Source organism: Haliotis rufescens, unplaced genomic scaffold (genome assembly GCF_023055435.1).
Source record: "Haliotis rufescens isolate VD_foot unplaced genomic scaffold, xgHalRufe1.0.p SCAF_1, whole genome shotgun sequence".
Classification (NCBI taxonomy): Eukaryota; Metazoa; Mollusca; class Gastropoda; order Lepetellida; family Haliotidae; genus Haliotis; species Haliotis rufescens.
In genome coordinates this window covers 59,893,002-59,919,328 of record NW_025963779.1, presented here as the reverse complement: position 1 = coordinate 59,919,328, position 26,327 = coordinate 59,893,002, and the positions used below count along the sequence as shown (strand labels likewise).

General features: G+C 41.9%; 1 protein-coding gene across 2 annotated transcripts in view; it reads left to right on the top strand.

Moving 5' to 3' along the window:
• LOC124145079 (solute carrier family 22 member 6-like) overlaps positions 1-22,459 on the top strand; it is a 24,132-nt gene extending 1,673 nt beyond the window's left edge. Inside the window, exons 2-11 of one of the 2 annotated variants that reach the window (XM_048398730.1) lie at positions 964-1,072; positions 10,246-10,460; positions 11,857-12,087; positions 13,358-13,560; positions 14,745-15,050; positions 15,966-16,100; positions 17,734-17,819; positions 19,707-19,827; positions 20,943-21,015; positions 21,697-22,459. In XM_048398730.1, the coding sequence (XP_048254687.1) occupies positions 1,054-1,072; positions 10,246-10,460; positions 11,857-12,087; positions 13,358-13,560; positions 14,745-15,050; positions 15,966-16,100; positions 17,734-17,819; positions 19,707-19,827; positions 20,943-21,015; positions 21,697-21,879 (1,572 nt within the window). In that variant the 5' untranslated portion in view covers positions 964-1,053 and the 3' untranslated portion in view covers positions 21,880-22,459. Of the gene's footprint in view, positions 1-963; positions 1,073-3,543; positions 3,669-10,245; positions 10,461-11,856; positions 12,088-13,357; positions 13,561-14,744; positions 15,051-15,965; positions 16,101-17,733; positions 17,820-19,706; positions 19,828-20,942; positions 21,016-21,696 lie in introns of those variants that run through there. The other variant, XM_048398728.1, reaches the window with a different exon arrangement.
• Positions 22,460-26,327: the final 3,868 nt, after the last annotated feature.

Sequence of the window (26,327 nt, the reverse complement as noted above, 5' to 3'; positions counted from 1 at the left end):
TGGTGCACAGGATATCCAAGATGCAAACACCAGGGATACAGGGATGTTATACTCCAGCAAATATGACGCAAATAGCTATATTTGTATACCAAATTAAATGCCAGGCTGGTTCGGCCCATGACAAGAAATTGGATACATACTGAATTTGGCAGGTCAACATCCCCAGATTGGCCCATGAGCCACCGCCTTCTGGCATGAGACTCTAGGCAAATTATTACATTAATAGTGTGAAAAATCAAGCATGATATACACGTCCAATTCTAAATAATACATTTATAAAAGTCACGTGAGTGCATACCCAATTTTATGTACAGGGCTTGGCGTGACCAGCCGATTCATAGAATCGGGCCCATTCTACCACCCGTCTAGGTGAAGTTAGGGTCAAAGTGGTGTGTTGGGCACAGGAACACCGGTTCCTGGCTCCAGTGCCCTCAACCAACAGACTCTCTTCCTCCACCGACACAGGGGCGCAACCCCCGGCAAACAGGTTGCCTTTTACGATAAGCAATGGGGTGCTGTGAACACATTCTACCCCGAGTCCACACAGGGGAAGAGCTATTAGCGTTTCCCAGCACTCACCACGGGAAGGTTGCTCATCTCGAGTCCCGCATGTCCTTAAAGCGTGTAGTAAAGTGATTGCATGTAGAATTGTAAACGTGCATGTCCTTCTAGCGTGTAGTAAAGTGATTGTATGTAGAATTGTAAACGCGCATGAAATTAAAGCGTGTAGTAAAGGGATTGTAGAATTGTAAACGCGCATGTCCTTATAGAGTGTAGTAAAGTGATTGTATGTAGAATTGTAAACGCGCATGTCCTTGTGGCGTGTAGTAAAGTGATTGTATGTAGTATTGTAAACGCGCATATCGTTATAGCATGTAGTTTAAGAGTTTAATTATTCACCCATGGCGCCATCGAATACTCTGGTTATGCTTCCATAGAATTTACTGAGACATTGTATTTCAGGAATCCGCGTCCTGTTTCAAGGCAAGGCAGAGGTGGAATTCTGCGAAGGTTCGATGACGGGGTATTTAGAGAAGGGGAAATACTTTAAAGATGATACTTGATGGGAGAGGTAAGGATGTATGCAACACATCTACCTGTATCTACCTCCATAGTTCTGTTGCACATAGTGTAACCAGTAATGTCATATACACCGCCATTATTTGATATTTCACCAATTGCCAAAATAAAGGATTTGACTTGATACACATGGCATAAGACTTTACAGAATATGCAGTACTTAAAACCGCCTCTCATTTCAGGTCATCAAAGTGAACAAAATACATTGTCATCAGCATGTGAGATCATGAGCAGAAATTGATGTGAAACATTGGCATATTTAAACCAAGATTACATATATGTAGAGTCAGGGGATCAATTATTCATAGTCTTACATGGACATGCACGCACATATATAAATGCCGTGACGTTGGACACATCAAGTGAAACCCACTACAATGCTCTGAGATGTAACATGAAGAGAGTGTATAGTATACTTGTACCGAATAAAAATATATATATTGCCTTTCCATGCTATATTTTGCTGTAGGTGCCACCCATGTATAGTGGGGTAGGCCTCAAATGACATGATTTACCATAACTATAAAGAATTGCTTAAGCTGACTCCTTGGAACACATTCACCTAATAGTCTAATTAAACTTACTTTGTAGTATTTATTACTATTTAAGTTGGTTAACTACATACAAGTATGGTGAAAAAAGGACCAAAAATAGAAACAATCGAGGGAAAACAGCAACATATTCAATGTGGTTCGGGTATCAAAGGAGAAAGAACTCATGTAAATAGTTAAATATTTAGAAGATCAAAACCCACTACAGAGTCACCATGTTCCCGCATAACGTACAATATCCACCAAGCAACATCATTTTTTTTGTAATCTGTAGGTCTCCACGCAAAATATTGAGTATTTGCATGCCCAAAGAAGGCTAGGGATGTCAATCCTGCTACCTGAAAAGGGAGATAAATTCTCTATCTAGATATAATCAATCACATATTATGCTTGTCATTGAGTATTGTTTAGATATAACATAATAGGCAGGTTTAATGTTCTTCAATGCTTTCTGTGTATCCATTAATAGCAATTAATTAATCATAAATAGCTATGCTTCTCGTACCAAAAACAGAAAGATAGAATATTTTAGAAATTCAGGGAGGAGAATAAAATGTGCAAAGTCAATAAAATAATGTGTAGTAACTCACTGAAACTGGAAATTCAGAGATGCATTGGAACAGTTATTTTTTATTACTTATCGGCTCATGTTTTGGAAAGATAGCAAAGGTACATGTTGCAGGTTTCCACAATCATAAGCGGACATGTAGTTGCTTACCACCAATTACCATCCGATGTTTTCCAACACCAGAACTGTCATGGATTCATACTTGAGCAGATTATGAAAACTTCACAGAGGATTGACAAATCAATTTGTACTTGAAAAAACATGTCATTTTATTGCTTGAAGTAATCAACTTTTCGTTGGGAAAAGATATACATTTTAGCATTCAAACATCAGTGAGTGAGTGAGTGAGAATGGTTTTGAGAATGGTTTTAAGCCGCTTTTAGCAATGTTCCAGCAATATCACGGCGGGTGACACCAGAAATGGGCTTCACACATTGTACCCATGTGGGGAATCGAACCCAGGTCTTCGGCGTGACGAGTAAACACTTTAACCACTAGGCTACCCGACCGTCCCCATTCAAATATCATGTTAACATACATGTCCTGATGAATGTATGCTTCAACACTTGTTAAAAACACAACAATAATTGTAACAAATGCAAGTTTCACAATGTTTACAATGTGATAACAAGAGTCATCAGGATCCATGGTAGACATTTTGCGGAAGTAGAAGACAGGGCAAAGCTCCTTCCCAGCGCGTGACACCTTCGTTACACTCCCGGTAACATCGCTGCCACCGGTGTGGGCGCGGCCATTACAAGAATCTTGAAATTTGCCCTCTAACCCCATATGTAGTAACGTTTAAACTTTTGTTTATGTCTTTGGGAATGCCATCATATTTCATTTTGAAAAGGTTTACGACTGACATGTTTTCCAGATGAATTTACTTTGTTGTTTTAATAATCAGATTGGTTCGAGTTTGCAGACTAACAGAAAATCAACCAACTTCTCCCTTACATTCTTACTATATCAATTAAAGATGATACTTTTAATGAAATAGAAATTCAAATTGACGGTCAGCGGTCAGTGTTTTCGACGTCACGACAGTCGTCACTTGTTTGTAAACACAACGGTCATTCGATTTGCGAGTTCAACTCCAAGCATGGTTGGGGCCACTTATCACAGTGGGGAGTTTTGACTGGTAGCAGCGATAGTATACACAGCCCCGCGAACGGACTATCGCTGCGAGCAGCTTGAGACAGGGCGCGTCAAGGGAGGTAATTCGTCACGGTAAACTTCGTGCAACGGCGTTAACTGAGGTGCGCACGAACCATTGTATCCAACGTCTTATCTACACTTACTTGCGTTACAACATATCAGGGCGATGGCCGCCTCAAATAGCGATGAAGGCTTCGATAGCATATTATTGGCCTTGAAATGGAGAGGGGTATATCAGATTTATCAACTAATTCCACTGGTCCTAAATATGTTACCTGCTGGCTTCGCAGTTTCCTGTATCATATTCACAGGTGAGTCAGTAAATAATACCTGTACATGAGAATACACACACCCTTGTCCAAACAAAGTGTCATGGTTCTCGAGTATATGTTGTTCACTCAGATCATACTAGAGACAAATATGCTTCACCCGGCCATTAACCACTGGGAAACGCCAGCCATCCGGTTTTCTTGAGTAACTAAAGTTATGTATTTACTAAATTGTATTTACTAATGAGGTAACTTATAAACTTCGAATGGTGACTTGTCATAATAAATAAGGTTTGTATTGTCTTTCTTTTCAAATGCAAAGCATGTAGTATTGCAATGTTTTAGTGAACTTCGTGTGAGTAGAATGCACTGTGCTTATATATAGCCTGCAACCTCGGGTATCGCGGTACTTGTCATGTACGCGGAACAAAATGCACTCACTAACCTTTATGATTATTCGTGTTCTCTATATCAGATGTCATTTGTTTTATCTAACAATGCATATTTCACTGATAAAAGTTCTTTATTCTTCCCCGGCCTGAAGGCGGGGAAGTATACGGGAAACGTTAATTTTGTAGCATGAATGTCGACATGTTGGTTTATTTGAAATTTCAAGCCACGCATTTACGGAAACAAAACATACAAATGATGTGTGTGAAATGTTGATGATATCCTTCTCCAGCAATAAGAGATACTTCAAAATCGTCTTTATGTAGTTAATTGATGCATCTGACCGTTTCTGGTCATTATTATTAAACCATTCATGTATAATCCAATGTCCTTTTTTCCTCAAGGACTAATTTTCTGATTTTCTCGGTGCATACAAAAGAAGAACTGTACTCCGGAGATCGTAAATAACAGCATAATATAAAATATGTTCTGAATATGCTTATTCATGAACAACGATGACATCTCAATTTAAATGTAATATGGCTGAATTCCACATTCTACATACCACACTTTTGATTGCTTGGATGCTCATGTTCACTGGAAATATTTGGAATAGTTATATTCCGTATTTTGAATTAACCCAGTCCCCGTGTTTTTTTAATAAGTGCACCGCACATAGCCACATGTGAAACGTTTGGTAGCTAAGTCAAAGCAAAATCGGAATAGCGTGTCGGCGAATTTGCATCAAGGCTGTAGTATTTTTCAACCGTTTAATGGAATTCAATGTACAGCCGTAGCTCTGGTCGCTATCATATATTTTGTGTCCCATGGCTCAAATCTATTTGCGTCTGTACCGTGTTCCACTGACCTCGATAATCTGTTGGATGAAGGCACCGCTCTCTACAGTCACATGGTTAACACCGAAGGCTACGAGGGGTATTTAGGTCATAATCAGTTTTAGAGCCCCGTCACAGGTGCTCCAAATATTGAAGCAGGGAAAACAAATTTCATAGAATCATTCCAACAAGCAATATTGATATCCCAGTCACTTTTGGTAACTATTAATGATGTCTCTATTGCAATTTTAACGGATTTTGATTCGTATGCATTATTTGACTCTCATCAGCGGAATGGTTTAGGTCCGCCTGATCCGAATGGACAAGCAGTTTTACTTCTGTTTAGTAGTATGGATGAATTGTTATGTTACATCTTAACAGTATATCAGGCGACTATGCTTGTCGTAAGAGGCGACAAACGGGATCAGGTGGACAAACCAATCAATCATCATCATATGAACTCAAACCAGTAATTGCTACAAGTAAACCACATTCCACAACAATTACTGACACTGGATAAAAAACAGTACATAGAAAAAGACCAAGTAACTCAACCCATCATGATCACAATTACTATTCTTTGAAAGAAAGAAATACACACACAAAAATGACCAAAAAACGTAAAACAAGAGGCGGGGAATCTCCGTTATTGATTAGTCCTAGTATTGAAATGTTCTCCAACTACGTGATAATATTTTGAGTATGTGCATCTGTGGTTGTGACAAAAAGACCTTATCTAGTATGACTTTTTTGCCATTTGGAGCCCTAAGTATTTTCATTTACATTATTATAACCAAATGCCAAGTGCAAAAAGAATGTGATCTAAACTGGCGTCCAAAAGAAACTTTACCAGAATTTGAAATCACTCTTGCTCAAAAACAACAAAACATACATGCATGAAGTAAAGTGTATTGAGAAGATCACTATATCAACATAATCAACACTGAAAATGACAATCATACCGCGACCGAGAATGACGTCAGAGCCCCCCAAAGTTGGGTGTGGTACAAAACTCGAGCTTTCAGAATCATGGACAATAGGCAGAATACATAAACAATCGCTCACGTTTAATAACAAGTCATTAGTAGCGTGTGTGACCACCAAATGCCTCAATACACGCAAAAACTCTTCGACGCACAGAAAAAGTCAGTCGTCTGATGAGGTCACGTGGGATTTGACGCCAATCATCTTGGAGGGCCGAGATCAGTTCTTGCCGGTTGGCTGGAGAGTGTGGTCGTTGTCGAACACGACGATCCATCAAGTCCCAGAGGTGTTCTATGGGGGACATGTTGGGTGGGCGTGCAGGCCACGGCAGGACGTTGACGGAGTTGGCTGCGAGGAAGTTAGTGACAGTTCTGGCTGTATGATCTCTAGCGTTGTAATGCTGATAAATGACACCACGTGGCTGCTGTTGGAGAAATGGTAGGACAACTGGACGAAGAATTTTATCCATGTACCGCTGAGCTGTCAAGTTTCCGTCAACGGTGTCCTCTCCTGCCCACAGATCCCTCCCCACACCATGACACTCCCTCCACCATATGGTACGACCTCCTGCACGCAACACGCCGCCGTTCGTTCACCCCTTCGGCGGTAAACACGTTGTCTTCCATCAGCCCTAAACATACAGAATCGACTTTCGTCAGTGAAGACAACCCTCTGCCAGTCACGTCGTTGCCAACGTCGTACAGTTCGAGCCCATCTCAATCGCAGACGACGATGTTGCTGTCCTCTGTATGGTCTAAAAGCCCTGATTCCATGAGCCCTGAGTCTCCTGGCCACTGTCTGTCGACTAACCCTGTGACCTTAGGCATTTGTCCCCGATGACGTCACTGTAAGGAAGCGATTTCGGAGGTGCAAGGTACGCAAGTACCGGTCATCATGGGGCGTGGTCACCCTGGGTCTGCCTGTTCTTGGCCTGTCAGCGGTCCGCCCTGTCTGTCTGTAACGTTGCATCAAGTTGGCAACGGCAACACGGGAGCAACCGAAGGTTCGTGCAATATGAGCGTGGGTGGCTCCCATCTGTACCATACCCAAGGCTCGTTCACGTTGTTCGACTGTGAGTCGTGGCATTTCTTATGTGTAATTTTTTTATCACTGTGGATGTCTGACTTGCCGTTGCAATCGTTTTATACCCTTACCCGCACGTGCATTTGCAGTTGTCCGTGGTGCACGTGTTTTTCACTTTTTCGCGTGTTATCTCGCAAACATGTAACAGATGATTAACATTTTCTGCATACACTATTGTTGTATTTAGGTTGTGTGTTTTAGATAGACTTCATCGGAAAAAAAATTATACTTTGTCTGAAATTTATTTTTCAGTTGGTAAAGTTTCTTTTGGACGTCAGTTTATTATTTGAGTATGTACATCTGCCAATATTGTTGGCAGTTTTGATACGATTTCAACATGTTTACATTTGTGCCCGAAATTGCTTCCATTTCCTTCGATCTACTTTTTAAATAAACCCATGCTTGCCGTAAGAGGCAACGAACAGGATTGGGTAGTCAGGCTCGCCGATTTGGTCGATGCATAACATCATATTCCAATTGCGTAGTTCGATGCTCTTGGTATCAATCACTGGATTATCTGGTCCAGACTCACGCCGTCATATTGCTAGAATACTGCTGAGTGCGGCGTTAAACAAGAAACTATTTTTAAATAGACCTACTTATGCACATGTATCAACTGTATTGCCCAATACTCAAAATAAATAATATTGTGTTATTTGTGGTTAATATAATTATGCTCCTTCATGCCTTTCAGTAACATCATAATTATGCGTTTGTGAGGCATCACATATGGCGGGGAACTTTGATGCTCAGCATCAATGTTTTCTTGTTTACTTTAGTAGCTCCGAGTAAAAGCCGGGCCTCGCGCTCAGTTTGACAAGGGAGAGAATTCCATGGTATCGCGGTACAGACCGAATTGGACAAAAAGAGGACATACTTCTACCAACCACTTAGTATGATCATGCCAGACATCAGTGATTTGTCCAGACATGTGCAAAGACAGCACAAGTAAAATTCTAAATGTGTTATCAGTAATAGGTATTTAATGCATATTTACCGAAAAGTAAGAGAAAAATATTTTAAAAATCAACAACAAAATATCAGAAATGATACTCTAAGATTGTTTTTGTTTTTTTAAATGGATGACAATAATTTGTCACAAAATGGAAAAATGTTAACAGTCAACAATAAATATATAAAGCACTCCTAGTATGCCCAAAGTATGTATTTATCTTTCGGCTTCTAGTGAAGAACGTGTTTCTAAGTTTGGCATTATGGCCCTTATGATCTCCCAATAGATTCTGGGCACAGAGCGGGAAAAAATGTGCGGACTACGTAACTTCCGTTACCTTATTAGTCGCCATGAATATGCAGATGATCTAGTTCAGGTCGACAGAGAAAGTTTACTTGGGGAACTGCGGGTTATATCGTTGACCATTGATAGATGGAGGTAAGGCAATATTAAAAAAAGATGTCAGAAGTAAGTATCAACACATTAATAACTCCTTACTAACAGCAGACGGAACATTCCGAGGAAATTGAAATTGTTTACGAAGCGAGCACTTCCTGGTAACTGATTTGCATTAAAAGACAGCCGCTAAGAGGTCTGTCCCGCGTGAACTACCGGAAATCACAAATGCCGCGATACGATGAATGCCGCGATACCGCGAGGTCCGAGTATACAAACATTACTTAACAACATACTCTATATAATTCGTGATTTTGCATTATATGTAATGATACCTAAGGAAATGGGGAATGTTGTCAGTTTTGAGTCACTGTAATCACAATATAGTTGACATTAGAATCACAATGCATGGTTGCAATTGAAACAAGAAAACAACGCTATCACTATCCCCACCTTGGGGCACATTAGAATTTTGTTAGAAAAACTATAAAAAAGAGTCCTATAAAGCCTTAAGAAGAGATAAGCAATAGGTTCGCATTATGTCATCAGAATAAAATATTAAATGTGAAACTGATACACACAAAAGGCATCTTTTCTGGAAAGAAATAATGTACGGCACCAATTCTCGAACTCAGTCTTGATAAGTATCACGGTAGCGCAGTTGTCAGGATACAGTGACGCGGCTGACATGTCCTGTGGCGGCTGACGCTGATGACGCCAGTCATGGTAGCACAGTCGTCAGGATACAGTGAAGCGGCTGGCAACATGTCCTATGGCAGTTGACGCTGATGACGTCAGTCATTGTAGCGCTGTCGTCAGGATACAGTGAAGCGGCTGGCAGCTGATGCTGATGACGTCAGTCATGATAGCGAAGTCGTCAGGATACAGTGAAGCTGCTGACAACATGTCCTATGGCAACTGATGCTGATGACGTCAGTCATGGTAGCACAGTCGTCAGGATACAGTGAATGCATAGAGAATCCAGCAATCAACGGTAACATGCCACAATTATAGTATGATTGTTTGGTGTTTAACGCCGCACTCCGCTATATGATGGTGGTCTGTAAATAAGTCTGGACCAGACAATCCAGTGATTGACATCATGAGCATCGATACACGCAATTGGGATACGATGACATGCATCAACCAAGTCAGGGAGCCTGACCACCCGACCCCGTTAGTCGCCTCTTACGACAAGCATAGTCGCTTTTTACGACAAGCATGGATTGCTGAATACCTATTCTAACCCGGATGTTCATGGTTCAATTGCGCCATGGGTGAAATGTCAACGTAATTGCACATCTGGTGAACATGTCATGTCTATGGCGCCACGGATCTTCAAATGATGCAATACTTTTAACACAAAATGGGTGAGTCAGCGAAGACATACAAATCTTGTATCATTTTGCTATTAGCTTCAGTTTTGTTGAAAATGGGATAAGAACTTAAACATTCAAATAAGTCAGCATTTTTTTAATAATATCATAAAACATGAATACATTTCATGAAAACTACAAAATATAGTTAAATGTGTATTTCCTCTTTAAACCTAACGTTACATTCTTCATACTGTTATGAAGGTGTAAACTCGCTTACAGAACCTCATCCTGACACCCGGAAGAATGTGGTACAAAACGATTACAATTCTCCAAATCCAGCATCCATGAATATTTACAATTCGAAAAAGAGAAAGCACATTATGCAACACGAAAAGCTACCCGGCACTCACTCTCAGTCTCTCACATCCTACAGCTGCGAGTTGTAAGGAGCGGGAACTTTATGGCGCAGAGTTCCCTTGCTGACAAAGATTATATTTAGGCATCAACTGTTTCTTGGCTATACCGTATATGTTAAAGATGTTTAAGTTACAGATATAAAGGTCCCACAAACCTTCTCACCTTTGAGAAAATGTTCCCGAGAAACATCCTTTATGCAGCCAAAATGATTTTAACGTGTTTTTTATACCTTCCGTATGCAGGATCGTATGTCCCATTCCGGTGTAAAGAGCTTAACCGTACATCAGTTGAAGAAGGTCTTCCAGTAGGGTTAGATGACGCGGGGTTAAACATCACATACCATGAATGTGGCATCACCATCACAACCAACATGTCGGACCATTTGGAAAGCAAGAGACTGGACTGCATTGAGGGCTATGAATATGAAGCGGCAAGAGAATTGTCCCTTGTATCCGAGGTAAAAGCATAAAAGAAGAAAGTTTCATTTTCTGTTTTCGGATACATTTGTCTTTTAATGGATTAATTATTTGCGAAAAATGGAAATTGAGGACAAATATGTCCTATACTCTACGCAAAACAGGAGGGGGTGTTCGAAAATAAATAACAGATGATTACAGAACTACCAAGAGGTATCGGGTGATGGTAGTGGATAAAGACAAAGGAAGTACCAGATGCAACATGACAATCAACAGAACAAAGGTGTGTTGTGCAAACAACCAAGAAAGACGGCAACGGTGTGTGAAAAGGAATGTTTGAGATGACTTGATCCAAGGCTTGCCTCGGGAAGATGCAATGGGTCATGTCCCCACGATTCATCAAACATTCGTTTGTACGGCGTGGCATGGTCCGATTTTATCTCCCAGTGACAATTTGAGGGAGTCTCGTCCATTCCTCTTGCCGCACCTTGGTCCAGTTCGGCTAATGTAGTTGGTGGCCTTTGACGTTGACGTCTCCCGATGATGTCCCAGACGTGCTTTATGGGGGAAAGGTCAGGACTCGTGGCTGGCCATTACATTCTGGTCATGTTTTGCTGCTGGATGAAGTCAGTTACGATACCTGCGTAGTTTAACACGACTTATTTATTGCCTTGAAAGACAAAACATAGAGCAGCATGGCGAACAAGAGGCACAACCAGGTATGTTGTGCTGTCTAGTGGCCCTTCCTTGGACAAGATGCAGTGGCGTGCTGGCAGTCATGGTGATCCGCCCCATATCATTACAGACCCAAACCCAAATTTGTCATGTTGCCTTACGTTGACGTTCGTAGGACGTTCGTTTGAACGCCTCCAGACACGATCTGAAAATATAACACTTGGCCATCGGCGATTCCCCCTCTTTCTACGCTCTAAATAACGTTGGCTTCCGGTTAGAATATGTCGATTTGTTAACGCTGGCAAAACACGAGGTCACCGAGCATGCAAATTAGCTGCAATCAGGCGATTTCTTATTTCTGACCGTTCCTAACATTTATATGTCATGATCCCCAGCTGTTCTGTGAGAGTATCTTTCAGAGAGGGTTTAGGTAATGAAAATATGAAATGCAATAAGTTTTAGATTCCAACTAAATACAAACTGGATTTAATGCATGAATTTTAATATTAGTTGGTGCAGTTGAAATACTGGCACATTAAACTGCATGGTACATTACTGAATAATCGTATAACTATAAAAGAATATTGAGCAACAAAATGCAAGGGCAAAGGTGTTCAGTCTGTCAACATTCTAATTAATTCTAAAACCACCAAACCCATATATGTTTACTCGCATCACATTTCTCATATTGTGCTTTGTAATGGTCATCATTATAGTAAATATAGCATCGTGATATTATCATTGGCGTTGTCTATTCCACAGTGGGACCTTGTTTGTGAAAAGGAAGGTCTTGGTGATCTACTCGAAACCTTTTATATGATTGGTCTGGGTATAGGATCAGTCGTTTTCCCAGTCATAGCTGATACGTATGGGCGCAAGTACTCCATGGTTATGGCTGGGATCCTATCCATCGTAGTTGGCACTGTCATGCCATTTGTTCCACAATACGCTGCTTTCGCTGTCCTGGAGGTTCTACAGGGAGCAGCGCTGATGGTAATATTTATGTAGGCACCAAGCATGACAGCTACCATCTATCGATCATGCCCTATAAGACCACAAACCAATCGCATTTAGTCCCCCAATATTCATCACTTTCTCAAGACACCCTCAGTCCTTTTCTCGTCCAACCAAAACCCAGGTGTCATCCGCCTGAAATAGCCCCATTCCTCACCAGCCCCATGAATCATCTTTCAAGAGAAAACCTAACACACTCAGCGGCCTCACTCGCCCATGAGGCTGACATCCCCCATTGACTAATTCATACACATCTTCACTCGCCCAACTTACCCAGAGTCCTTTCTCGGCGCACCTGACACATTCACAGGGTTCTCTCGCCTGACACAATTTCATTCCATACACAACTATAACATCCATAACCGTCCGGTCGCCTAAAACACCCCCATTCTCACTCGCCCAATACTCACAACCCCTAACTCGCCCAAAACACCCACATTCTCACTCGCCCAAAACACACAACCCCGAACTCGCCCAAAAATCTACATGTTTAATCTTCCAATACATCCACATTCTCACTCGCCCTATACAGACACTTCTTAATTCGCCCAAAATATCAACATAATCAATCTCCTAATACACCCGCATTCTCACTCGCCCAATACACCCACATCCTCGCTCGCCCAATACAGACACTTCTTAATTCGCCCAAAATATCACCATATTCAATCTCCTAATACACCCACATTCTCACTCGCCCAATACATTAAAATCTTAACTCGCCCATTAGACCTACATCCTCATTCGCTCAATACAACCACATCCTAACTTGCCCAGCTCCATAACCTGTCACCACACTCAAATTATACCCAATATGGTGCCATACCAATATATACATATCGCACATACGCTCTTAATTATTAAGGTGGGCAAAACTTTAAGACCTCGCCATATGACAAAAACAAGCTGCTAATCATAGTATGAATATGTTTGCCCCTGACGGGTATAACATGCACATATATATCTGTGTCCTTTGTATGTTTGTTTGTTGTTTAACGCCGCGCTCAGCAATATTCCAGCTATATGACGCCGGCCTGTAAATAATCGAGTGATTTATATCATGTGCATCGATCCACGCAATTGGGATACGATGACATGCATCAACCAAGTCAGCGAGCCTGACCACCCGATCCCGTTAATCGCATCTTAAGACGGGCATAGTCGCTTTTTACGACAAGCATGGGTTGCTGAAGATCTAGAAAAAACGAAATTGTAAGATGCAAATTAATTCGCACGCGCTTTATTGCAGGGTTGTGAAATAGCCGCGTCATCTCTCTGTCTGGAGCTTGTCCCAACAAAAATGAGATCGACCATCTCTCTTATGTTCCATATGGCCTGGTCAGTTTCAATAGTGATCTATGCTGCATTTGCCTACCTCGCGAGGAACATGAGCTGGAGGATGCATCAGTTAGTTGTGGGCCTCACATCGTCTTACTTTATATTTTTACCCTGGTGAGTATATCTTACCGTGATCTATTCATCTTCCCGAGAGACCGCCTCCGTGGTCTAGTGGTAGAGCGTCCGCCCGGAGAGTTGAAGGTCCGGAGTTCGATCCCCGGCCGCGCCATACCAAAAGATGTTAAAAGATGGTACTGGTTGCTACCATAACTGGCGCTTGGCATTGATGGCCTAAAACAAGAGCTGGTCAGCTCGGAGTTAGAATACTGTGTCTGAGTGGAGTATTCATGTTAAACTGCGGCATGGCATCTCAGTGGGCTGGCACTATAACATCGGCATTAGTCCAGACTAGTACAAGCAGCCACACAAATGTGCATGCAAGTCGCTATATAAATGCAATAATCCTGGACGCGACGTTAAGCCCCATGTCACCTCACATCACCATACCTCATCTTCCTGAGGCAAGGGTTTCCGCCTATGCCGCACTAGAATCGAACTGCAAATCCTGCAATCGAACGAATTAGCCACGGCGGTTGCCATGCTGCTTATGAACCGAATGTCGATTTCGTTACGGGATTTTAAAACACTATGCATAGACTCGTTAGTCCAGCCAAAATCTAACTCCATAATTCCATCTTTGTTCGGCAAGAGTGGAAACTGGACTTTTTAAGTCAGTTAACTCCCTTGCTTCGGGAAGATGTATTTTGTAGCATTTGTGTTTCTATTCTATTTCATAATTAACCAACAAGAAGCACATTTGCAAAACATACGGTTAGGGTAATTAGCTTGTTTCCGGAAGGAAAGTTGAATACATATTGATGGATTTTTATATCAAGTTTTGTGGTGAGTGGGGTGGATTTAACGCCGCTTTGAACAGTATTCAAGTAATATCACGGCGTGTCAGCTTAATTTGGGAAGAGGGCCCGAAGTAATGCAAGTCTCAGACGTTAACCATTCTGATGAAACCCACGGGTATGGTGCTGACAAACCAAGAAACATAATCGGAGTGAACCGATCAGAAATAAAATCCAAATAGACTGTAATAAGATGCTGAGGCCTAGATCTGGGGAAATCTAGATTTGCCAAGTTATTCTGGACTTGAGTTGGATTCATTTCTTAATTTATTCTTTGGGATCGGGCTTTCCTCTCATATTAAGTAAATACGTTGTGAAATCACTGCAATTCAAAGCGGCGTTAAGCCCAACTCACTCACTCATTACTCTATATTTTTGCTGCAGGATATTGGATGAAAGCTACAGGTGGCTTGCAGCAAACAAGAAATACCACATCATAGAGCGCAACTTGAAGAAGGCTTGTCGTGTGAACCATGTTGATGAAAATGTTATCATGGCTCTCTTCAGAGAGAAGGTGATGTCGCCAAATGAGGAACATCACTCTCTCCTTGATACACACTCCAACCGTGGCCTTGACAAGGGTGAAAACAACAGAAACGTTCATGGTGAAGGAACAGAGGAGAAGCCAATTCTGCAGATCTTCAAGGATAGACAGATACTCAAGCTGTCCGCAGTCACGTGGTTTATGTGGTAGGTTATTGACCAGGCTTTTCATCATCCGGGGTGAAGCTGATCTAGCGAGACCTATATTTATTTGTCTGGCAAATGAAAGCGACAAAAAACATTAAAATCATAGGAAATCTCTGCTAAAAGCTGAGAACATCATACGATTCCGACTCTACTATGTGTTCATGAAGTGTTAAGCGTATCCTTACCCACCGGCACATCCGTACAAACACATTCCTAACACCAACGCCTGGAGATGAAACGGTCTTTTTTGGATGCATATGACATTTGAAAATATTCTATTCAATTTAATTAGTGTACATTGTTGTAGTATACGTGAGGGAGCCTTTAATATGTGTAAAGAGCAATCGGGTACCAGTGTCCATTAATTGTGTGTTCTAATCCATCACACCATGTGGATTTCATCAAAGAGATGACGTCTACGACTGGTTTCCCTTCGCATTAAAGGCTGGTCCATCGTGACATAACAGAAATACTGTTAAAAAATTAATGCGGAAGGAAAGCCATAAGTGATGCAGGTATCAGACATTTAACACTTCGGTAAAAACCCTTGAACATTGATATGGTGCTGGCGAACCTAGAAAAATTATCGGAGCGAACCGGGATTCGAACCACAATCATAGGTTTCTGGCGTGTCCAAGGGACGCAACTCCTCACAGCGAATGGCGGCGCTGCGAGTCGTCAATGGATCGGATGGTTAGGCTGGGTGACTTGGTTGAATGCAGGTCACCGTACCCTAACTGCGTGGATCATTGATAAGAATCACTGGATTTGTCGTCCCATATGCTATTATATACAGACGGACTACGTGTATTTGGAATGATGTTGAGTGCGGCGTTATACAACAAACAAACAAACAAACAAAATAGCCGGATTGCATGTGTTTCCGTGCATATCATTGTTTTGTTTTGTGTTTAGGTTAACCAACAGCCTCACCTACTATGGACTGTATCTCAACTCAACAGAGTTCCACAGTGACAAATACATCGGCTTTGGTTTGAACTGTATCACGGATGTTTTGAGCGTTATCACATTTTGGCTCACAGTTGACCGGTAATGATATACGTGATCTCAATTAGATAGAATACAACGGATATATGACCATAAAACTCTCATTGGGGGCATACACTCTTCACACAAAAAAGAGACGCACAGGTAGTTTTTTAGTAAATATATTGTACCTAATGAAGTCGATATATTTAATTTAATATCATAGATACAAATATGAAATATTGGAGCTCGATAGTCACATGTTGTCGTTGTACAAAGGCACTGACAACTGTTCATTGTGATGTCACATAAGGCCATAATGTGGCGCTGAACTCAGTATCTCGTGTGACCGCCCCGGGCAGCAATCACGGCTCTGTATCTCCTCGGCACTGACTGGACAAGCGTACGAATTCTGTCCTGCGGAATTCTGCTCCATTCTGCTTGTAACGCGTTGGCCAGTTGTGGGGGTGTCTGCGGCGTGTTCTGACGTTGACGTCCACGTCGATCGAGTTCATCACAGAGGTGTTCGATTGGGTTGAGATCTGGAGATGTCGACGGCGAGGGCAAGGCATTGATGTTGGCATTGTGAAGGTTGTCTACCGTGACACGAGCTGTGTGCGGTGGAGCGTTGTGCTGGAGCTCCCTCTGGCGGTCAATGACTGGAAGAAGGTGATGTTGAAGAATTTGATTCATGTAGCGATTTGCTGTCAAATTTCCCTGAACCACAACCACAATCGTGGTTTAGAATATGGTTTCCACACAATGACACTACAGCCACCGAATTTGTCGAATTCACATACACAATGTGGGGTAAAACGCTCTTTTCGACGGCGATGAGCACGTTGTCTTCCGGTGAAGAATAAATCGTGATTCATTGCTAAACCACACTCGTCTCCAGTTTCTCAAATTCCAAGGCTGTAAGGAATGGCACCAACGCAAGCGTCGCTGTCAATGGATCTGTTGCAAAACAGGGACGATAACTGGTCTTCTAGGTCGGATTACAGCCTCGCGAAGATGGTTCCTGACAGTCTGGTCCGATATCCTCCTCAAACCAGGGATGCGTCCTGCAGTCTCCGTAGCTGTGGCATTGCGATGACGTAGGGGAACAGTCGAATGGAGCAATCCTGTGCAGGGGTGGTAAATCTTGGTCGACCGGTTCTCGGACGGTCTGTAGTGGAATTGAACTGTGTGTATCGGTTCCAAAGGCGGCAAATGGTGCTGCGGTGGACGTTGAAGTGGTGTGCAACAGGAGACTGCGATTCCCCTCTTTGGTTACGTCCTAAGGAGATGTTTCGATCGGCAGCGCAGAGTCTTGGCATTTTCGAACTTGTTTTCGAAAATGTTGACAATTGAAAGACAAATTATTGGCTTTTGCTTGCATTTTTATAGCCACTACCACGAGTTACGAATGGGCTAGCTTGCACGTGCATTTTGCTTTACTGCTTTCCTCCATGATATTTTTGAACAAGTGTGAAAACAATGCCGTTTAAGACATGGCAAATCGACAATGGCTGCGTTTTGACGCACCTTTTGTCGAATATCAGGCCACCAACATTTTCAAATAACATATATCAAATTTATATACCGGATATTTTGTATAGTCAGATTCAATGAACTACATACTACCTGTGCGTTTCTTTTTTTTTTGAAGAGTGTATATCTGTGTACGGTGATTTTATGGGCTTTTGCTCCACAGATTTGGAAGAAAACGTACCTGCCAGGTCTTTCATCTGATAGCAGGCGTATCACTAATAGCATCGGTGCTATTTGACAACTTCAAAGGTAACTCATTACAATTTTGCATTTCATGCTTTCTGTCACTGGTTGGTCTCTTCCAGACTCGATCATTTACTGCCGCTCTAATATAGTTGGAAAATTGCTGACTGTGGGTACGAAAGCCTAATGGTGTCACTTTGGTTCCATAATAAAAAGAATTAAATCGAAATTTTCTCTTTGTTTCAAATTATTTTCTCGAAATTTCGAATTTTGTTTCTCGTTAACATCGAAAACGAATTTCTCGTTATTTCGAGGTTATTCTCGTTCCTTCGATTATTTTCTCGCTACTTCGATTATTTTCTCGTTATTTTTTTCGGGTTTTTTCTTGTTATTTAAATTACTTTCCCGAAATATCGTGGCTTTTTAAAACAATCGAAGTAACGAGAAAATAATTGAAATAACGAGTTTTTTTATATAACGAGAAAATAATCGAATTAACGAGAAAATAATCGAATTAACGAGAAAATAATAATTACACTTTCCCCTCACTCTTCTACCGCATCCGTCACTCTACTTCTCCTTCCCCTCACTCTACTACCGCCTCCGTCACTCTACTACTCCTTCCCCTCACTCTTCTACTTCCTGCCTTCACACCACTCACACCACTCTCACTCTATTGCCGCTTCTTTCATTTAACTACCACCCCCCCTCACAGTACCACCGCCTCCCTCGCTCTACTACCGCCCCTCTCACTCTACTACCGCCCTATCTCATTCTGCTACCGCATCTCTCACTCTACTACCGCCCTCTCTCACTCTACTACCGCCGCTCTCACTCTACTACCCCCTCTCTCACTATACTACCGCCCCTCTCACTCTACTACCGCCCTCTCTCACTCTACTACCGCATCTCTCACTCTACTACCGTCCTCTCTTACTCTACTACCGCCTCTCTCACTCTACTACCGTCCTCTCTCACTCTACTACCGCCTCCCCTCACTCTACTACCGCCTCCCTCACTCTACTACCGCATCTCTCACTCTACTACCGCCTCTCTCACGCTACTACCGCCTCCCTCACTCTACTACCGCCTCCCCTCACTCCACTACCGCCTCTCTCACTCTACTACCGCCTCCCCTCACTCCACTACCGCCTCTCTCACTCTACTACCGCCTCCCCTCACTGCACTACCGCCTCCGTCACTCTACTACCACCCCTCTCACTCCACTACCGCCTCCCCTCACTCTACTACCGCCTCCCCTCAATCTACTACCGCCTCCCCTCACTGCACTACCGCCTCCGTCAATCTACTACCACCCCTCTCACTCCACTACCGCCTCCCCTCACTCTACTACCGCCTCCCCTCACTCCACTACCGCCTCCCCTCACTGCACTACCACCCCTCTCACTCTACTACCGCCTCCCCTCACTGCAATACCGCCTCCGTCACTCTACTACCACCCCTCTCACTCTACTACCGCCTCCCCTCACTCTACTACCGCATCTCTCACTCTACTACCGCCCCTCTCACTCTACTACCGTCCTCTCTCACTCTACTACCGTCCTCTCTCACTCTACTACCGCCCTCTCTCACTCAACTACCGCCTCTCTCACTCTACTACCGCCTCCCCTCACTCTACTCCCGCTTCTTTCACTCAATTTCTGCCTCCCCTCTCTCTACTACCTCCTGCCCTCATTCTACTACCCCCCTCCCCTCACAGTACCACCGCCTCTCTCACGCCACTACCGCCTCCCCTCTCTCTACTACTCCCTCCCCTCTGTGAAGATGGTTCCTCTCAGTCCATATTATTTGTATGCAGAGCGGCGGTATAGCGAGTGAACATTATAGTACAATGATTGAAGGCTGTAAATATGTTTTTACCGTAGTATATAGGAATTTGTGGCATCTCACACCCACTCACTCTATACATATTTCATATATCGTCTTTTTCAGACACAGTTCCTTCCTTCAGTGCAGCGGTTACAGCGTTTGTCTTCATAGGAAAATATGCAATATCGACGTCATTTTCAGTTGTGTGGCTGTATACCCCTGAAATATTTCCAACAAACATCCGGTAAGACATTACGACTTTTTAATCCATGATATGGGCATAATGAATTTGATGATAGTGTTATAGTTTCTAAATACGTACGACCACTGTATGACATGAGTGACATGTGTCAATGTGGAAACAAATATTACATTAAGAGTGATTGGTATAGTTTTTCTCTTGTCATCTATTTGAAATTTTGTTGGCTGGCATCATAAGTGTCCAAAGAAAATCATGATGTTGTCGCATGAAACGGCTTCAAGAGCTGCTACAGGAAATTACAGGAACTTTATTGTTACAATTTTATTCAAACTATTACCCAAATGAAGTCAGTTGACTACAATAGATTTCGAGACAATTCACCTGCAGTAACGTCCATTAACTAGTACCCTACTCCGGGAAATAAACATTTACTTACTTTCTCTATTTAATGTGAACCCCGTGGACATCCTGGTCGACTAAGGGGATTGGGTGGTCAGGCTGGGGTACTAAGGGGATCCGGTGGTCAGGCTGGGGTACTTTCCTGATTGCATGTCATCCTCCTCAAATCGCGTGGATCGATCTTCGTGATATCAATCACTTCATCGTCGGGCCCAGACTCGATTACAGACCACAGTAACATGGCTGTAAGATTGACAAACTGAACCGGACATAAAATGTTCACACAAAATCCACATGCACGTTGTTTCCAAACTTCAAACTACAGTATTTCCCGGGAGTTTTCACATTCTCTTGTCTTTAATCTTAATTCACGTCTGGAACTTTTTACGTCAATAATTTTGATATTACAAGGAGGTAGTGGTGTTGATGTGAATCTACAAATATAACTGAAACGGTGACGAGTACTAGTCAATAGTCTAAATGCTTAAAGAAACCGAACCATTGCAACGAGACAAAGGTGGTTACATTTAAGTTAACTTAGGTACCTTCGTCTTAAAAGAGCATACATATGGTTGCACTTATATAGATGTAAGTAATAAATCAGGCACTACACACAATACTTGTCATATTAATTCACGATTTCAGATGTTTATTGCATTTGAGGCCATACGACCCGAAAGCTGGAATACTCATGATAGCTATAAAGCAAAAGTATCATTTGTTTTTATATCTTCATGTTAATGGCGCTATGTTTTCAGAAATGTTGGGATTGGCCTGGCATCAATGGCCGCTAAACTTGGTGGACTCTTTGCTCCATTTTCACGAACGTTGGTAAGTTGACTCTACGTGAGTGAGTGAATATTACTTTACGTCACTAGATTGCAGGTGGCCCGGTGACTTCATGTAACTTCAACAGCATAAATAATATTAGAATATACTATTTGTATATAGCAATTTAATGGTAGCATTGTGGTATTTTCCTTTGTATCTGCGTGTTGCGTTTGTCTGTTTGTTTGCTTGTTGTTTGGGGCTGACTCAGGCAATATTCCAGCTAAATGACGGTATCCTGTAAATACATGAGTGTGAACCCGACAAACCAGTGATTCTTATTGTGAGCAGCGTCCCACGCCGCCGAGTTCAGTCAGACCTGACCACTTGATCCAACTAGTGGCCTAATACGAAAAGCATAGGCTGCTGTGGGCCCATTCTAACCCAAATCCCCTGGGAAGGGGTGGGGGGGAGATGGGGTGGGGGTATGGGGGGGTTAATTCCAAACGTCGCACTACCACATCCTCAATCCTCAGTTTTATACACAGTTAAACCTATGCGGTCCCGTAACACTTCACCTGTTATCTGCGCATGTTTTTATCATCGGTAATCCGGACCATACTCAGTAAAATAGTCTACGTTTAAGACTCATAGATGCGAAACAATATCCCTTTGTCTTTATCTAATCACGAATTTTCCCATATCAGGGGTTTCCAAATTCTAATGATGATTCTTATATGACAGTACCGCTACCAGCCGTGGGCACCTGGCACTGTGTTCGGCACATTGTGTATCGTGGTGGCTCTCATCGTTCGCTTCCTACCGGAGACCAACAACCAGGAGCTGCCGCAGACCATCCATGAGATGAAGAAGTGGATCAGGCAACAAAGTGAAACTCCACGGGAAAACACCATACCCGAAGAGTAAAGCACAAATCTGTATTTTCAGACACGAAAGAAAGAAAAAGTGAAATAAATATCAGGAACTGAATATTTACCTTTCTGATGTTTTGTTTCAGTCTATAACATCCACATACAGCGACACGAACACATCCCTAAAGTTTGACTTTGTTCACCCCTGCCACCTGGACAGTGGGAGGTCGGAGATTTTAATTACATCTACTACGTGCAAGTGCAAAGATACTTCTGCTTACAATTAAATATGTTCGTTTTGCAACACAGTGGGGAAGGGTATGAAGGCGGTTTCATGTCTCGGCCCAAACACCAACAGCATTATTGATAAATATTACTGAACATTATTGATAAACAAATGTAAACACGCATGTCGCTATAGCGTGTAGTAAACAGGATTGTATGTAGAATTGTAAACGCGTATGTCCTTATAGCGTGAAGTAAACAGGATTGTATGTAGAATTGTAAACGCGTATGTCCTGATGGCGTGTAGTAAACAGGATTGTACGTAGAATTGTAAACGCGATTGTCCTTATAGCGTGTAGTAAACAGGATTGTATGTAGAATTGTAAACGTGCATGTCCTTATGGCGTGTAGTAAACAGGATTGTATGTAGACTTGTAAACGCGTATGTCCTTATGGCGTGTAGTAAACAGTATTGTATGTAGAATTGTAAACGCGTATGTCCTGATGGCGTGTAGTAAACAGGATTGTATGTAGAATTGTAAACGCGTATGTCCTTATGGCGTCTAGTAAACAGTATTGTATGTAGACTTGTAAACGTGCATGTCCTTATGGCGTGTAGTAAACAGGATTGTATGTAGAATTGTAAACGTGCATGTCCTTATGGCGTGTAGTAAACAGGATTGTATGTAGAATTGTAAACGTGCATGTCCTTATGGCGTGTAGTAAACAGGATTGTATGTAGAATTGTAAACGTGCATGTCCTTATGGCGTGTAGTAAACAGTATTGTATGTAGAATTGTAAACGCGTATGTCCTTATGGCGTGTAGTAAAAAGGATTGTATGTAGAATTGTAAACGTGCATGTCCTTATGGCGTGTAGTAAACAGGATTGTATGTAGAATTGTAAACGTGCATGTCCTTATGGCGTGTAGTAAACAGGATTGTATGTAGACTTGTAAACGCGTATGTCCTGATGGCGTGTAGTAAACAGTATTTTATGTAGAATTGTAAACGCGTATGTCCTTATGGCGTGTAGTAAACAGTATTGTATGTAGAATTGTAAACGCGTATGTCCCGATGGCGTGTAGAAAAGTGATTGTATGTGGAATTGTAAACGCGTATGTCCTTATGGCGTGTAGTAAAAAGGATTGTATGTAGAATTGTAAACGTGCATGTCCTTATGGCGTGTAGTAAACAGTATTGTATGTAGAATTGTAAACGCGTATGTCCTTATGGCGTGTAGTAAACAGGATTGTATGTAGAATTGTAAACGTGCATGTCCTTATGGCGTGTAGTAAACAGTATTGTATGTAGAATTGTAAACGCGTATGTCCTTATGGCGTGTAGTAAAAAGGATTGTATGTAGAATTGTAAACGTGCATGTCCTTATGGCGTGTAGTAAACAGGATTGTATGTAGAATTGTAAACGTGCATGTCCTTATGGCGTGTAGTAAACAGGATTGTATGTAGACTTGTAAACGCGTATGTCCTGATGGCATGTAGTAAACAGGATTGTATGTAGAATTGTAAACGCGTATGTCCTTATAGCGTGTAGTAAACAGGATTGTATGTAGAATTGTAAACGCGTATGTCCTTATGGCGTGTAGTAAACAGGATTGTATGTAGAATTGTAAACGCGTATGTCCTTGTGGCGTCTAGTAAACAGGATTGTATGTAGAACTGTAAACGCGTATGTCCTTATAGCGTGTAGTAAACAGGATTGTATGTAGAATTGTAAACGTGCATGTCCTTATGGCGTGTTGTAAAGTGATTGTATGTAGAATTGTAAACGCGTATGTCCTTATGGCGTGTAGTAAACAGGATTGTATGTAGAATTGTAAATGCGTATGTCCTTATGGCGTGTAGTAAAAAGGATTGTATGTAGAATTGTAAACGCGTATGTCCTTATGGCGTGTAGTAAACAGGATTGTATGTAGAATTGTAAACGCGTATGTCCTTATGGCGTGTAGTAAACAGGATTGTATTAGAATTGTTAACGCGTATATCCTTATAGCGTGTAGTAAACAGGATTGTATGTAGAATTGTAAACGCGTATGTCCTTATGGCGTGTAGTAAACAGTATTGTATGTAGAATTGTAAACGCGATTGTCCTGATAGCGTGTAGTAAACAGGATTGTATGTAGAATTGTAAACGTGCATGTCCTTATAGCGTGTAGTAAACAGGATTTTATGTAGAATTGTGAACGCGTATGTCCTTATGGCGTGTAGTAAACAGGATTGTATGTAGAATTGTAAACGCGTTTGTCCTCATGGCATGTAGTAAAGTGATTGTATGTAGAATTGTAAACGTGCATGTCCTTATGGCGTGTAGTAAACAGGATTGAATGTAGAATTGTAAACGCGTATGTCCTTATAGCGTGTAGTAAAGTGATTGTTGAATTGTAAATGCGTATGTCCTTATGGCGTGTAGTAAAGTGATTGTAGAATTGTAAATGCGTATGTCCTTATGGCGTGTAGTAAAGTGATTGTAGAATTGTAAACGCGTATGTCATTATGGCGTGTAGTAAAGTGATTGTAGAATTGTAAATGCGTATGTCCTTATGGCGTGTAGTGAAGTGATTGTAGAATTGTAAATGCGTATGTCCTTATGGCGTGTAGTGAAGTGATTGTATGTAGAATTGTCAACGCGTATGTCATTACGGCGTGTAGTAAAGTGATAACAAGTAGTGGTGAACACGTGTAGGTCCGAAGTTTGTAACGCAGTGATAGCATGTACAATTGTACACGTGTATGTCCTTATGGCGTGTAGTTAAGTGACTGCATGAAAAGCAGAATATATGTCTGGCGTCAAACGTTATCAAACTATTGTTAGGGGAATTAGGACTAAATCAAACATGTCTACGAGACACCACAAATATTCAGACATTTCTCTGAAGAATAGTTCCAACGTTATTCTGTTGTATAATATGCAGCCAGACAGGTTTTTATCGGGCACTTCACAAGGCAGCACCGCACAATAAGCGTTAAGGAACCTCAAGATGGTGAAATACCTTTGAGAGAATTGTGTTTGCTATGCGCCATGCCTCAGAGTTCTCTTCCTTGCTGTCGATTCGTGAACTGCACCGCCACTATTTTGGAAGATATGGTTATAAGTGTGTCCATCCATCAATCCATCTGTCATTTTATCTGTTTACATCTTTCCATTCGACCCGTGAAGATCCGTGGAAGAATAGGTCTTCAGCAACCCATGCTTGCCGTAAAAGGCGACAATTTTTGTCGTAAGAGGTGACTAACGGGATCGGGTGCTGACTTGGTTGATGCATGTCATCGATCCCAATTGTGTTGATCGATGCTCATGATATTAATCTCTGGATTTTCTGGTCCAGACTCGATTATTTACATACCGCCGTCATATAGCTGGAATATTGCTGAGTGCGGCGTTAAACAACAAACAAACAAAGTCAAAATGCACCCGTCATCTATCACAGGATAGATGGAGATGCTTTTTCTTGACGGGAACATGCGTCATAAAACTCTTCTGAATTCAGGTTCAGTATACATAAAGATCAACATTCAAAATCACGGCCTCGTACGAATGAGTGCTCAATATATGTGATCAAATATTGTGTTTTTATGTGTATTAAAGGGAGCGAAGTCCGTGTGCTACATGAAGTTTCCATTTGTATGAGAAACGTTATGCATCATGGCGAGTCGAATACTGCTGATATCTCAACTTGTTTCAATCATGAATCAACATTGTAATTTAACTGGACGGTTATTTGTAGCGTCGTGTCACCGGACTCAAAAGGAAGCCATGGTATTTATCGTAATATAGTGGAGCTATAACTCACTGGATAAGCGAGGATGTTCACCAATCAATATTCGACGAAGTCAACCTATATACCTCTATATAAACCCGGAGTGAGGTAGGAGCGGGGTTCGATCCCCGGCCGCGTCATAGCAAAAGACGTTAAAAGATGGTACTTGTTGTTATCCTGTCTGGCGCTCGGCTTGAATGGGCTCAGTCAGTATACTGTGTCTGAGTGGAGTATTCATGGTAAACTGCGGCAAGGTATCTCAGTGGCCTAGCACTATAAAGCACTAGCACTATACTTCGCTATATAAGTGCAATAATCTTGAACGCACGCTAAACCCCATTTCACCTCACCTCACCTCTCCTCACCTCACCTTCATGAGACACTAGTAATTTAGAATTTTAGAGATTTACAGTTTTGTGCATTTGATTAGTATACATATAATGAATGACATGAAATGCCTGCCGACGTGAGGAAGTGCTCTGTTGCTTCATTTTGCCAGC